This window comes from Tursiops truncatus, chromosome 8 (assembly GCF_011762595.2).
Source record: "Tursiops truncatus isolate mTurTru1 chromosome 8, mTurTru1.mat.Y, whole genome shotgun sequence".
Taxonomy (NCBI): domain Eukaryota; kingdom Metazoa; phylum Chordata; class Mammalia; order Artiodactyla; family Delphinidae; genus Tursiops; species Tursiops truncatus.
This window is the reverse complement of record NC_047041.1, coordinates 53,014,859-53,031,317: the sequence shown is the minus strand read 5'-3', so window position 1 is coordinate 53,031,317 and position 16,459 is coordinate 53,014,859. Positions and strand designations below refer to the sequence as shown.

General features: G+C 38.1%; 1 protein-coding gene across 22 annotated transcripts in view; it reads right to left on the bottom strand.

The window, feature by feature from the left end:
• NARS2 (asparaginyl-tRNA synthetase 2, mitochondrial) overlaps positions 1-16,459 on the bottom strand; it is a 142,542-nt gene that overhangs the window by 36,749 nt on the left and 89,334 nt on the right. For all 22 annotated transcript variants that reach the window (XM_073808377.1, XM_073808363.1, XM_073808365.1 and 19 more), the window contains 2 exons: positions 3,959-4,091; positions 6-104 (listed from right to left, as the gene is read on the bottom strand). In XM_073808377.1, coding sequence (XP_073664478.1) covers positions 6-104; positions 3,959-4,091 — 232 coding nt within the window. The remainder of the gene's footprint in view (positions 1-5; positions 105-3,958; positions 4,092-16,459) is intronic.

Sequence of the window (16,459 nt, the reverse complement as noted above, 5' to 3'; positions counted from 1 at the left end):
ATTACCTTTTGGCCAGGAGCTATGAATTTGTGACAGAGTTCAACATCTTCAGGACAATTTGAGAGAACTGTCATTGTTGTAGTCTTGAAGAGGCCCTCCATAACCTAAGAGAAATGATACAGAATTGCCTGACATGTAAGCTTCATGAAAAACCTGTTTAGGGCCCTGTAAGGACTGCTCTCCAGGTTTCAATGGCTATAAATCCATTAGGCCTCTTACTTCCTGAATACACTACATCAAGTTAATTCAGTTTCCATATTGATTAGAGGGGGCATCACAACTTCTCAGAGAAGGTTAAAAAAAAAAAAGAAAGAACCATGTCTGAACCTTCTGTTAACAGTTTCAATACTGGTATTGAAGTGGGCTGTCAAATGAACAGCTAAAACAAACTGATGCCTCTCTAAATTTCAGTATATTCACTTGTAGAGTCAGGACAGTTAACAGTACCTAGCTTACAGGATTGTTGTGAGAATTATATGAGATAATCCATGTATAAGACTTAGCTTAGTGCCCAGTTCAGAGAAGCATGCAACAAACATCAGTTGTGAAGAGTGGAACGTTTTGAAAAGTGCTTCATTCAGTCATTGGTAAATGAAAGTAAACTTTAAGATTAGAGAAGCAATGAGATCTATCTACATCTAAATACATACAGTTTTGCTTTGCTAAAGTATAAAGTAACGACACAAATCAGCGTATAAGAATTCGTTCTACCAGGGGTGTCCATAAAAGTCTCATGGGAAAAACTTGTTCTCAGAAGAAAAAAGTGACTGGAATGAAAAATATTTCTAAAATATTTTTAATCCAAACTAAAATTTTTGTTTTGATGTCAATGACATCATATTGTGATTTTCAGATATGTCCTCATAAAGACACATACATGAATTAAGACCAGGCTGCCCCACAGGCAGGTATCTTCCTTTCCTCTCTGAATCACTGGACACCCTATCAACACTGGAAACACAGTGGGGCATAAGCGTCTGAGTAATTTAACATGGTCAGATATAGGAAAGAACTTAATTATCAAGTGACAACCAGATAGATTTATGTACATATATAAAATATTTTTCATTTCTTTTTATGTATACTTTGCATTTTTATATTATACATATATTTTGTAGAGAAGTAAGGAATAACTTGATGAAAGAAGAGCAAAAGGAGGCTAAAGATATTTTGCCTTGAGGCTATAACCACCTTCAATCTAGCAGTGAGATAAAGAAATCACTAAGTAACTGAATGATTTATGAAGCGTTATATTCCTCGATCACTGCAAAAAGCCAATGTATATTGAGAGGAAAAAAGAACAGGTAGATTGGATAGTATGCTTGCATTGTTGAGGGACACAATACACAATCGGTAAGATGAAGACTTCAACAGCTGGGGCTGTTAAAGCAGTGTCTTTCAAGGGCAGAACATTTCCATTTGAAGAAGGATATCACTGGCTTTTCTAACCTTGACTTTCAGACTACACTCTATAAATATATTTATAATAAAACAGAAACTTAACTGAAGGGTTAACATAACCCTCATGTTTTAAAAAATATATTTCTCAATAGTATTAAAATAATAATATTTAATTGCTTATACGTCATAAGAGGAAAATATCCTGTTATAATATTCTGATTTTGTATTTAAGAGACTGCTCTTCATCAAGATGATAATTTCCCCAGAATTCAATTTATCAAAGGGAGAAAACTGAGAGAAGCAGGAGTTTATTTTTGGAAAGAATATACCTTTTTCTTCTGTCTTTAGGAAAAAGTTTATATTCCAATTAATTAAACTATTCAATAGTGTATGCCCTGAGTACCACTCAGTGGACGACCAAATAAATAAGAATTACTCAGTTACAGAATACATAATTATAGAGCAAAGATTATAATGTTTAATAAATTCTAACAATCTATGTATTATCTTTATAATCTTTCCCTCTGGTATTATATTGGGCAGCGGAGACAGGGACAAGGCAGAAATAGGAGGTAAGACGTGTGGTTCCATTCTTTACAATACTCTCATTGCCTGAGTGAAAGAATAATAAAGAATTGGGTGGTGAGCTCAAACTGAAAGCTGATTAAGGAATTTTACTGACTTGGTGAGGCTCAGATTCTGAATCCCTAAATCTAGAAAGGGATTAACTCAACAGTGTTCCTATTGACATTTTTGGCCAGATAATTCTTCGCTGGCGGGGAGGGGGCTGTGCATTGCAGGATACTGAACAACATCCCTAGCCTTTACCCACTAGATGCCAGTAGCAACCCGTCTTCCCTACTCCCCCACCCACTCCCTAGTAGGGACACCAAAAATATCCCCTTCGGGACACTGGTCTAGAGAAATTGGTGGGAGATGTTAAAGGGGTATATGCAAGTGGACACTGTGGTGTGTGGCCACAACATCCCTTTAGGACCAAGATCTTTATCCGCTAGGAACAGTAACTGCTGATGGTACATAGTTGGGTCCCTCTTCAGGAACTGCCCAGGCCAGGAGGACTGCCTTACCCAAGGTTACAACCCCTTCCCATCTAGCCCGCATCCAATGACTGGCTCACGGGAGGAAGCACTTGCCCTCCTATGGGACAACTATGAAAGACCATTCTAGCTCCAAAGTTTCTCAGGGAATTGGCTAAGGCATCTGTTTGTAAATGCAGCACAGTTTAACTTGTCCCTCTGTCCAATGCTGCTTTCTTCCTTTCCTCACAGGTATTTCTCTTGAGAGCATTCCCCAGTAATACCTGCACAGAAATCTCTGCTTTAGGGTTTATTTACTAGGAAATCCAACCTAAGACAGGATAATAAAATTGTGACTCCATTCTACTTGGGAGTATACATGGTATTTCTGTTTTAAGTGGAATTGGGTCATTTACTGGGTGAATAAGAGTAGAATGAAAGAAGTAAGAGTTGATGAAAACTGCTAAAATAAACATCCTGTAATTAGAGTTCCAAACTAAGATCTTAACCAAAATGGTAGTGGATAGAGAATTCATAACAACAGTTAACACATTCTGGGTAGTTACTAAGTGTCATGAACTATGCTAAGTACCTTATATATATTATCTGTCTAATCCTATGAATTAACATATGAAATAGGAATTATTATTCCCATTTTACAGATAAGAAAACTGAGGTTCAGAGAAATTAAGTCCCATGTCTTAGGTCACATAGCCAGTAAGTGATTGAGCTAATAATCAAATCCTGGTCCATCCATCTCCAGACTTGTGTGCTCTATATGGATTTATGGCCACAGCCTCCTGAAAAGGCTCCCACCCCTATTTTTATCTCCCTCTAAATCATTTTTCATAATGCTGCTAGAGAGATACTTCTAAAATATAACTCTGACCATGGCCTTTCCCAGCTGAGAACTTTCTCCTTTATCTTTTGGATTAAGTTCAAACTCCTCAGCATGGCATTTAAATACAGTCTTTCTTTCATGAGCTGACTCTTGACTATATCTCCAGCTTCATCCCTGTCCCAGAGCTCTGACAGCTCCTGTGGATGCTTTCTAATACTATAGCTATAGACATGTTTCTCTAACTATAAAGACGTTTTGTTTATTTGCCTAGCAAATATCAAGAGCTACTATTTACTAAGCCTGCTTTGTGCCGGATCCCATACTGGATGCTTTACGTTATACATACATAATCTTTCATTTACTTCTCACAATAACCTAATGAAATAGCTACTATTATTCTCATTTTATAGCTGAGGAAGCTAAAGATCACTAAGGTTAGGTAACATCATAACAAAGTTAATGGCAGAGCTTGGACATGAACTTAAATCTGTTTGACTCCTGTACTTTAAAAACTATTACACTAACAGCATTCAGTAGATGTTTATTAATTAGTTCTCCATCTTCTTCATTCTATGAACACCTGTAAGGCACAGATGTCAGAGGTAAAAATGTATACAGAAGCGTTTTAATGTCACAAATGCCTGATATTTAGAAACTATTTTAAAACTTGAGTACCTACCTGCATGAGATCTTGAAGGCTCTCAAGAAAAGAAATCTCGGCTTCTACCATATAAAACTCTGCCAGGTGTCTCCGGCTCTGAGAATTCTCTGCTCGGAATGTTGGACCAAAGGTAAACACTTGAGTAAAAGCTCTGCAATTCAAGATTAACAGTGTAAAAATAGGATTCACATGATTGATTTTAAGTATTTAAAATATTCAGTAAGCTCTTAAGAAAAAAAAAAAAGTTCTGCGCCTCTGTCTTGTCCACAAATCCACACGTATTAGCTGCCACATTTCTTTAATGGGTGATTATAATAGTTTCATTAAAAATGTTACATTTATAGAAACCATTTTATTCCAAAGGAATTTGCAAATGCTTTACAAACCCTATGGCTTACTAAATATAGAATTATAACCACTTCTGGATGCACTCTACTGCAGCTGCCTTAAACAGCAGGCAACTACATTTCACAGCAATTGAGAACAAAGTAAAGGAAAAATACCACAGCCCAAGAAGCCACACAGAGAATCTAGATAGTAACAGTCAAAACCAGAATTTCATGTGGATAAGGCAAGCCAATCATTTTCTAAATATATGAAAAAAAATTATCAGATATGTATGGTGATTTGCCTTGTTAGGCCTACTCAAGTCCTTTACGCCCACCTAGGAGTTTTAATCAATGCTCAGTGAGCCCTGACATTTGGGGGGTGGGGTGGATTTTGAAGAACTGTCTGCTTTACTCTCTGGTTTTCAAGAAGGGCTATAGTTCAACAACATAAACGGGGAAAAAATTCTTATTTTTAAATTTCTGCAGAGAAGCGAACATGACACCTTCATTCTTTCTTTTTTTTTTTTTTTTTGCAGTACGTGGGCCTCTCACTGTTGTGGCCTCTTCCGTTGCAGAGCACAGGCTCCGGACGCACAGGCTCAGCGGCCATGGCTCACGGGCCCAGCCGCTCCGCGGCATGTGGGATCCTCCTGGACTGGGGCACGAACCTGTATCCCCTGCATTGGCAGGCGGACTCTCAACCACTGTGCCACCAGGGAAGCCCCCTTTTTAAAAAAAATTAACTTAATTTATTTATTTTTGGCTGTGTTGGGTCTTCGTTGTTGTGCGCGGGTTTTCTCTAGTTGCAGTGAGCTGGGGCTACTCTTCATTGCGGTGTGTGGGCTTCTCATTGCAGTGGCTTCTCTCGTTGCTGAGCATGGGCTCTAGGCCTGTGGGCTTCAGCAGTTGTGACATTTGGGCTCAGTAGTTGTTGCGCACAGGCTTAGCTGCTCTGGAGCATGTGGGATCTTCCCGGACCAGGGATCGAACCCGTGTCTCCTGCATCAGCAGGCGGATTCTTTTTTTTTTTTTTTTTTTCCGGTACGCGGGCCTCTCACTGTTGTGGCCTCTCCCGTTGTGGAGCACAGGCTCCGGACGTGCAGGCTCAGCAGCCATGGTTCACGGGCCCAGCCACTCCGCGGCATGTGGGATCTTCCCGGACCGGGGCACGAACCCGTGTCTCCTGATTCGGCAGGCGGACTCTCAACCACTGTGCCACCAGGGAAGCCCAGCAGGCGGATTCTTAACCACTGGGCCACCAGGGAAGTCCCGAGGACCAAATAATCTTTGAATTTTAAGGTTTTGCTAGAACAAAACAAGAGGTTTGGGGCTCCTTAGCTGTTATCCTCAACACTCTTCATTTATCATTAGTCAAATAATATCAAGATCAGAAAACAGTACAGAAAACGGATTGTAGATATTCATACCAGTATTTTTTTGTTGTGTTTTTTTTTTTTTAAGTAAAGATACTGTGGGAAATTAAACAGTGAAACAATTATAGTGGAAATCATGAGATTTATTTTTTCTTTCGAAGGCCATTTCAGTTAAGGCCTAGTTGGTAAGGAGCTTAGGAATTTATGTCTTGGTTCTACAGCCACCTCTCTGAGACCATGATCAGTTACCCTCCAAGAATCTTAGTTTTTAATGGAAAAACAAACCGTAAGAATTCAAAATATTACTATATAACCTCTCTCCCAAGATTCAGATCCAGACTTGCTTACTAGAATGTTCCTAAAAACACTGACCTTACCTTGTCCAGAACGAAAACTCTTACCTTGCTCCCCAAAACAAGCAAAAACAAAATAATGAACAGTACATTTTCCCCAGCTCTGTTAATCTTAGCTAACCCACCTCGTCACCCAAACCAGATCCCCATCCCTCCCTCACCGCCCACATACTTCCCTATCATATTGATCACAGAATTATACTGTTTATACCTAGGGAAACTCTTGCAGATCTAGAGACTCTTCTTTATTTCCACAACTTTGTCTTGTGTCAACTCTTGTGTCTGTCACCTGCCTTTCTTCCTCCAGTCCCAAACTACTATACGTTTTCAAACTCAAATCTGATTATATCAGCCCTAATTTAAAAATCTTCAATGGTTCTCCCCTACTCAAAGGTTAAAATTCAAACTCCTAACTTTGACTGGACCTTCCTTCACAAAGCCTTTTCTCCAGCACACTGAGGATACTCTCCTTACATGCCCCACATGCCTTTAGGCTTTTTCATTGGCTGTCCCCTCTCTGTAGTGCCCGTCCTTTGTTCCTCTCTCTCCAAATGGCAAATTCCCATCCATCCTTCAAGACTTGACTTAAATGTCACTTTCTCTTTGTAACCTTACCATACACCCCCAAATTTATTGTTCCCTCCTTTCTATGACTGTAACACTTTGTTTATACATTTATTATACAGACTGTATCACTTAGAAATATAATTGTGCATTTTGTATCTTTCTCCCTCAATAAACTATGAAATATTCTACAGTAGGAAAAATGTTTTATTCATCTTTGCAACTTCAGTGCCTAAGATAAAACAGGTGCTCAAGTTGAATGAATAATAATGAGGATGACAGGCTTCTTCAGTTGTAAACTGGAAAAGCACAACATCCTTATAAACAGTAACATTACAAATAATGTACAGAAAAATACTCAGATATATTTTACTGTGGCTGTTACTCAATAGCTAAAATGGGACAAACAATTTAGGTCTGCCCCAAACAATAAATTCAAAAATTACAGGACCTCGAGCTTCTAATCTATGACTATGCGATCTCTAGGTAGGTTGGCAATAGTATATTTAAATAAATAAAACGACATTCTTTTCTGGCACTGCATCACATGAAATTGTACATACAGATGTTCACTAATAACAAAGAATATTCTATTGAAATTTTCCAGGGCATGAATAGAAACTCCATGGCATTGGTGGAATTTACTTTGGAGGCTCTGAGGAAGACTTCTAAGAAATGGGCAGTTATCATCCTGAAATACAAGGAGGCCAATGGGATTGCTGTTCAAAAGAGACACATTATATATGTATTAAGGTACTAGAAACAGAGAAAACAACGGTATCTAAAAAGAACTACAGATTCAAGTCACAAGGGCACCTACTTCTCACATGGATAGGGAGGGAGCTCCAAGATATTTAACAATAGGGATTTTTTATTTAACAATGGTTAATGATTTTCTCTAGCAATACAGGGTAAACTCTCTTGTATAAAATATAGAAGAGGATCAAGGATTTTTATTTTAGTAAGGATTAGATTCTAATTGTGGTACCCCAAAGTTAAGTATTATTCTAATAGGGTAAAGTAAAAATCAATGGCCATGGTGCTTTCTCTGAATTAACAAAAAGATGAAATAAGCTGGAAGGTATGTTGACAAATTCCCTAATTTAGCATCAAGTTGTTAAGCAGATAAATGTTTAAATCATTCAATAAAGATCACCCCAGGTCAGCGTCCAGTGTTCTATAATACAGTAGTGAAAGTAGTAGTAGTGATAGTGGCTACCATTAGCAAGTGCTCCTTCTGGGCCAGGCATTAGATGTGAGAACCTTACAATTAACTCCTTTATTATAACTCAATAAAGGATACATTGTTACTTCTATTTTTCAGTCTAAGAAATTGAAGTTCAGAGAGGTTAAGAAGCTTTTTCAAAAGTTATAGTCATAGCCTAACAAGTGGTAGAGGCCAGATTCAACTCTAGCTCTGACTCTAATGATCACAGCCTTCATTATGATATTAAAATAATGATGCTCATAACTGAACATGGACAAACCCAGTAAATAAGAGAGAAAAATTTGTAATATGCACTCTCCGCCTTCTCAAAGATAACTAGGGTGAGTAGTTTGGTATATTTCTCTTCCTTGTGAATAGCTTATTTGTTTTATGTATTAAAATTATAGCTCCCTAGGATATGCTGCTTTCATGCAAATAATGAGAAGATACATTTTAATCAATATTTTGTAAACTTTAGCAAGACATTTAGCCTTTCTGGTCTTCAAATTCTTACATGAGTGGGAGGTGCAGGCAGTTTGGCATTATCCTCTAGTATCTTTTACATAATTTTGTTTCTAGGTCCATGTGAAATCACGATTATTTTAATTTATGCTGATTTCTTCTTTTTCCTCCGTCTTCCACACACATGAAAGCAATTTGCAGCAAGGCTTGGCCCAAGCCATAGTTAAAATAAGATCTGAGAACAAGGCCATTACTAAAATAAGATACAAAACCAGGTGAAAGGCCAGTACTGCTGTGAGAAGAGACCAGCAGAGAAAGAAAACACTCAGTACTAAGAAACATTCTTGTGCCAATTATGGAGAAAGGGAAGCTATATATGGAAAGTCCATGAGCTTGGAGTTGACGTTTAAGATAACAAAAGTACATTCAATACACATCAGCTAAGATAACTACAAAAATGGCTTTTTAAAAATAAAAAGTAAAGTTACCAAAAAATGGTTCTGCAAAGGTCACTTTCTCCCTTGTGTGGAGTTTTATGAAGCCCTACATTGGCAAGTGGATTATTATAAAGTAGTCACTGATTGCTTTGCCATTTATTCCTTCTGGCCCTGAAATTTAAGAGCTAATCTTTATATTTTGAAAGAAAAGAGGAATTACTGCCTTTTTAGCTGGGGAAGAACTTATCGTTCAGCATATGGGGGATCAGCAACTTTCCCTAAGGCTGCCCACTCCCAACCTCCTATCACTTCCCTACTGTCATTCAGGAAACATTCATTGAACTGAAGTGCACTCACAGACAACTTTAAACGGACTTTTAAAACAGTCTTTGTCAAGTGGTATTCCCATCATCCAGAAAACAATCATCTATATTATTACTGCTTTGTATCTACTGGATTATCAATACTGTGACATATTTGTCACTCATTGCTTCTACATGCCTAACAGAGTGGACACCAGACACCTCCTTTTCAGCTTACCCCCTTTCCTCTATCTTGCAATAGTACACTTGGTGAATGGGTTTATAAAGAGATGTAGCTCTCACCATTCATCAACTCTTAACAAGATGTCTTAGCGAGGATGCACTGTAAAATCTAAAAATTTCTTCTTTACCACAACTGCTAAACATTTCTGCAAAATTAATTTTCTTTAACATGTCCTAAGTATCTGATTTAGAACTGAATTTGAGGTCCAAGCAAATTTAATCTTAATTGTATAATGAGATTCAAAGTTCGACAGAGTCTGACAACAATCCTGCTAAAGGGACTGGAGGGTTGGCTACTCTTCTCTGATGAGCATATGAACTGGGGGAAGGACATTTAGCAAAGGGAATATGAAGCACACAGGTGCTAAGGTAGGAAAGAGCCTGACAAGTTTGAAGAACAGAAGCAGGCCAGCAGTAAGACGAATGGTAAGAGATGAGGTCAAAGAGTTTGGAAGGGATCAGAACATGTAGGGTCTTCCTTGTGAGCCATGGTAAAGAGAGTCTGAATTTTATTTAATACTCCTTGAAATACTCTCTCCTCTTGGAATATTTAACACTGTATTCTCCTAGTTTTCCTATTTATCTGATCTCCACCTCTGTCTCCTTCTACATACACTAGCTATTCATTAAACACTAGCACTCTTTGAACCGTAGTCCTAGAATCTCTTTTCTCACTGTATACATTCTCCTTAAATGATCTCACTTCCGTCAATTAATTTTCAATTAATTACCTATTGGCACACAATTCACAAATTTGTATCTCCTGCCCAGACTTCTTCTCTAAGCTCCAGAAGCATACATCCGCCTATTTAGTCCTTTCACTTGTCACAAACAGAACTCATGCCTCCCCTGACCCCCACACTGGCTTCAGTCTTCTTCCAACCTTCCAGGTCAATCCTCCCATTAGGGTCTTTAATAACACCATGTACTACTGTTCATAGAGCCTCTTAAAATTAAAATAAATGATATATACAGATGTAATTATTTGTTTAATGTCCATCTCTTTCACTAGACTGTAAATTTCATGAGTGACCTTATCTATTTTTTGGTTCCTTATAGTATCCTCAGTTCTTAACCCAGTGCATGACACACACTAGACAATTAAAATTTGTCAAATAACTAACTGATTTTCTGTAAAATATGCTGATCCCCAAACTTTGAACCTTTGAAACAGCACTGGGATGGGGGTGAGGATAGAGGAGTAAGAGGAAGGTGGTAAACAGAATATCAATTACTAAGCAAAAAATTCTGCTATTCCCTGAAATAATTTTTCACAGAAGGCACTAGGCGATAAAAGAATCAGTTTTTTGAAAAGACTGCCCATATATTATTTTTGCTCTGTAGGCAACAAGTATATCTTTGAAAAGGACTAGATCAGATGAACATCTCTAGTAAGCAAAGATTTTACTTTTTGAGAAACTAAAGTATTACCACATGAAAAAAATTTCCCTTAGTCTTATTCTACGCAAACAGAGAAGCACCTGCCTCTTTGGCTTCTGTGAGTGGATACCAACATGTTAAAACAAGTATTGCTACTTCATCATTCCTGTAATGATGGACTCTTCAGAGGACTGACTGAATTTAGAAAATAACATTAAAAAAATAATAAATTTATTTATTTAGGCTGTGTTGGGTCTTCATTGCTGCGTGTGGCCTTTCTCTAGTTGTGGCGAGTGGGAGCTACTTTTTGCTGCGGTGCACGGGCTTCTCTCGTTGCAGAGCACGGGCTCTAGGCCTGTGGGCTTCAGTAGTTGTGGCACTTGGGCTCAGTAGCTGTGGCTCGAGGGCTGTAGAGCACAGGCTCAGTAGTTGTGGTGCACGGGCTTAGTTGCTCCACGGCAGGTGGGATCTTCCCGGACTAGGAATCAAACCTGTGTCCCCTGCACTGGCAGGCAGATTCTTAACCACTGTGCCACCAGGGAAGTCCCAGAAAATAACACTTTTCTCAAGGGTCAAAGTTTGCTAATTGTTCTTTCTGTGTATTTGTCCTCACATGTTTAACAAGATACTAAAATCACCTTTTCAAAAAGGTATACATTTTGTCAACTGCATCTATCCATGCCTTGCCTAGATTGTCCCTCTTGTATTTCTCATATTTAGCAGTCCTTGTACTGAGGACCATGAAAGAGACCATGTGAGAACTTTAATTTAGGTTCATGCACCACATGGTATTTACATGTTATTTTAAGTCTACAAAGATTTCAAAGGTTTTCTGAGGCCTGATACTGTAGCAGTAGATGAGTCATTATGGCACTGAACTATCAACAATTTCCTGGGCTCAAGTCCTGTACTGATGACCCATACTTTTTAAAGGTCATCACAGTGATTAAGTTAAGCCTGTACTCTAAACACCTAAATTGAAATTCTGGGCCCTCCACTTATGAACTAGCCAAGTTAACTTCTTTGAGACTTAATTTTCCCATGTGAAAATGAAGTTAAGTATATATTTGTCATGAGGTTATTATAAAGATGAAACAATATGTAAAACGTTTAATGTAATATTAACTATATGGTAAGTGTTCAACAAATGGGTAAGAGTTTTGTTTTTGTTTTTTTGTGTGTGCATCTCCTTTCTTTCCAAAGGTCTACAGTTCTGATTTGGTTGGTCTCAAGATCTCTTTATACTTTCAGTCAGTGCAAGAGATTTTGTTTATGTAGGTTATGTCTACCAATATCTATCATTAAAACTGATAAAATTTTAAAAATTTATTAACTCATTTAAAAACAATGATGAACCCATCCTATGTCATAAAAACATCTTTTTAATAAAAATTCATAAGAGGAGTGGCACTGTTTTACTTTTTTGTAAATCTCCTTCATATCTGGCTTAATAGAAGACAGCTGGGTTCTCATAACTGCTTATGCATTCAATCTGTTCTGCTATCACATGTTATGAAGACTTTGGAAAACTTCACTGTATACTCAAGAGAGAATAAAAATGAGAAAGACACAAAATAGTGGCTTACTATTATTCTGAAAATAGTTTTCATCTCAAAGGACTTCTCTGAAAGGGTCTCAGAGGGCCCCAGATCAAACTTTGAGAACCACTACATTAGGCAATGATTCTTAAGGAGGAGTATTAATTCTGAGCTTTACCTCTGGAGACTTCCACTAAGAAAATATAGGGAGGGTTCTGGTCATGAGTATATTTAAAAGTTCTACAAGTAATTATTATGTGAACTCCTGATTAAGAACTACTACCTTAAAAAAAAGTTAAGATCACTAATCAATATACTTAAAAAAATTTTTGATGGCTATAATTTTTTAAATGGACAATAACATGTGTTGGTGAGGATGTGGAGAAACTCCTTGCACATGCTGGTGGGAATGTAAAATCCTGCAATTGCTGTGAAAAAGTCTGGTGATACCTTAAAAAGTTAAAAATAGAATTATCATATGACCCAGCATTTCCACTTCTGAGTACAAACACCAAAGAAATGAAAACAAGTGTTCAAAAAACTCCCTGTATGTAGATGTTCAAAGCAGCATTTTTCATAGTAGCCAAAAAGCAGAAACAATCCAAATGTTCACCAATGGATTAATGGATAAAAGACATGTGGTATATCCATACAATGGAATATTATTCAGCCATTAAGAGGACCAAAGTACTAATATATCCTATAATATAAATGAACCTTGAAAACATGATGCTAAATGAAAAAAGACAAATACAAAAGGCCAGGACTTCCCTGGTGGCGCAGTGGTTAAGAATCTGCCTGCCAGTGCAGGGGACATGGGTTCGAGCCCTGGTCTGGGAGATCCCACATGCCGCGCAGCAACTAAGCCCGTGCACCACAACTACTGAGCCTGTGCTCTAGAGCCCACGAGCCACAACTACTGAGCCCGTGTGCTGCAACCACTGAAACCCGTGCGCCTAAAGCCCATGCTCCACAACAACTGAAGTCACCGCAATGAGAAGCCCACGCACTGCAACAAAGAGTAGCCCCCGCTGGACACAACCTGAGAAAACCCACGCGCAGCAACGAAGACCCAACGCAGCCACAAACAAAAAAAGACAAAAAACAAAAGGCCACGTACGGTATGATTTCTTTTCTATGAAATATCCAGACTAGGCAAATCCATAGAGACAGAAAGCAGAAAAGCGGCTGCCAAGGGCTAGGGAGAGGAGGGAATGGCAAATGACTGCATCACGGGTATGGGGTTTCCTTTTGGGGTGACAAAAATGTTCTGGAACTGTATAGTGGTGTTGGTTATACAATGTCACTAAAAGTAAATTTCATGTTATGTGTACTGAATTTTATCAAAATAGAATTTTTAAAAAGTTTATTGAAACTAATTGTCCATTAGTCACTTTACACGTTTTATTTCATTCTTGCTATTCTGTAAGGAGATAGCAAGTGGTGCTATCTACTCTATAAGGCAGGTGATTTCACTTCATTCACAGTGGAAGAAACTGAAGCTTAGACAAGTTAAGTAACTAGTACAGAGCAGCATAGCAAAGCTGGTTTTAACCAACACAATTTGACTCCATGGCCCACTTTCTGTTGTGCTGCATGTGTGCACTCTTCAAAACTAACAAAGTACAGCACAGTTGATCAACGGTCCCATAAACCCACAAAACACTACCATATGCTCCAAAGAGAAGTTTTGTACCTTAATGTCACTGTTATCTGATTGGTTTTTGCCTCTCTATACAAGGTCATTTCATTCTTGGTGGCTGTTCCTGATACACCTTCCTTCTTCCACTTGTTATGTCTGCAAGTGTCACTTCCTACCACTTACAGCTGCTTTTTTCTGTCTTATGCTTTATCTACAGCCCCTCCTTAGTGGAAAGGGGACAGTCATTTATAAGCTTTGATGGTCAATCAGGATACTTTTTCACTCCATTTTAGGTTACAAAAAATGATAACACAGAACACTGTGGATCCTAAAAGGTTAAACTTGAGTTAAAGGAGGCTTTGTTAGAAATAGTTAGATGACCTAGAGCAGTGGTTCTAAAACTTTAGCATGATTAGAATCACCTAGGGCTTGATAAAACACAGCTTGCTGGATCCCACTCTCAGAATTTCTGCTTCAGTAGGTCTTAGGGTAGGCCTGAGAGTTTATATTGCTACAAGTTGCCAGGTGATGCTGACGCTCCTGGTCCAAGGACAACACTTGGAGAACAAGTGACCTAGGGTGGTTCTCAATCTTGGCTGCATAGAATAATCTATGGTATCAATACTTCAGAAAACAATCTTGATTCAATGCAATCCCTATCAAATTACCAAAGCCAGTTTTTCACAGAACAAGAACAAAAAATCTTAAAATTTGTATGGAGAAACAAAGACCCCGAATAGCCAAAGCAATCTTGAGAAAGAAAAATGGATCTGGAGGAATCATACTCCCTGACTTGAGACTATACTACAAAGCTACAGTCATCAAAACAGTATGGTACTGCACAAAAATAGAACGATAGGTCAATGGAACAGGATAGAAAGCCCAGAAATAAACCCATGCACTTACAGTCAATTAATTTAAGAGAAAGAAGGCAAGACTATACGATAGTGGAAAGACAGTCTCTTTGACAATGGTGCTGAAAAACTGGACAGCTACATGTAAAAAAATGAAATTAGATCACTCTTTAACACCATACACAAAAATAAGCTCAAAATGGATTAAAGACCTAAATGTGAGACACAACACTATAAAACTTCTAGAGGAAAACACAGGCAGAACACTCTCTGACATAAATCGCGGCAATATCTTTTCCGATCTGTCTCCTAGAGTAATGGAAATAAAAATAAAAATAAACAAATGGGACCTAATTAAACTCAAAAGCTTTTGTACAGCAAAGGAAACCATAAACAAAACAAAAAGACAACCCACAGAATGGGAGAAAATATTTGCAAATGACGTGACCAACAAGGGATTAGTCTCCAAAATTTACAAACGGCTCATGAGGCTTAATATCATCAAAACAAATAACCCAATCAAAAAATGGGCAGAAGACCTGAATAGACATTTTTCCAAGGAAGACATATGGATGGCCAAGAGGCACATGAAAAGATGTTCGACATCACTAATGATTAGAGAAATACAAATCAAAACTACAATGAGATATCACCTCACACCAGTCAAAATGGCTATCATCAAAAAATTCACCAACAATAAATGCTGGAGAGAGTGCAGAGATAAGGGAACACTCCTACACTGTTGGTGGGAATGGAATGTAAATTGGTACAGCCACTATGGAGAACAGTATGGAGATTCCTTAAAAAACTAAAAATAGAGCTACCATATGACCCGGCAATCCCACTCCTTAGCATATACCTGGAGAAAGACATTGTCTGAAAGAATACATGCACCCTGATGTTCACTACAGCACTGTTTACAATAGCCAAGACATGGAAGCAACCTAAATGTCCACTGACAGAGGAATGGATAAAGAAGGTGTGGTACATATATACAATGGAATATAATTCAGCCATAACAAAGAATGAAATAATGCCATTTGCAGCAACACTGATGGACCATGGACCTAGAGACTGTCATACTGAGTGAAGTAAGTTAGACAGAGAAAGAGAAATATCGTATGATATCGCTTATATGCGGAATCTAAAAAGAAATGATACAAATGAACATATTTACAGAACAGAAAGAGACAGACTTAGAGAATGAACTTATGGTTACGGGGGTTGGGGAGGGTGAAGGGAAGGCATAGTTAGGGAGGTTGGGATTGACATGTACACAGTGCTATATTTAAAAAGGATAATCAACGAGAACCTACTGTATAGTACAGGGACCTCTGCTCAATGTTATGTGGCAGCCTGGATGGGAGGGGAGTCTGGGGGAGAATGGATACATGTACATGTATGACTGAGTCGCTTTGCTGTGCATCTGAAACTGTCACAACATTGTTAATTCGCTATGCTCAAATATAAAATAAAAAGTTAAAAAAACAAACAAAACAAGCAAACAAAACCCTAATCTTGATGCCCAGAAAAACCAATTAAATCTGCTTTTCTGGGGACCTGAGCTGAAATCTGATGCATCTGTATTTTTAAAAAAGCTCTTGAGACATTCCAACCACTGATCTAGACCTTCTAATTACCAATTATGATTGAAAGTAAAAGGTACCAATGATACAAAAGGTGTTATTTCACAAAAAGGGTACGATTTGCATAAAAGCTATGGACTAAGAATGATATACAACATTTCTAATATTCCTGACAGATTCCAAATCAGAGCTTGGTCTATAAACATAAAAGCACAAAGGGATCATGGCAGACTAGAAACAGAGGCAAGC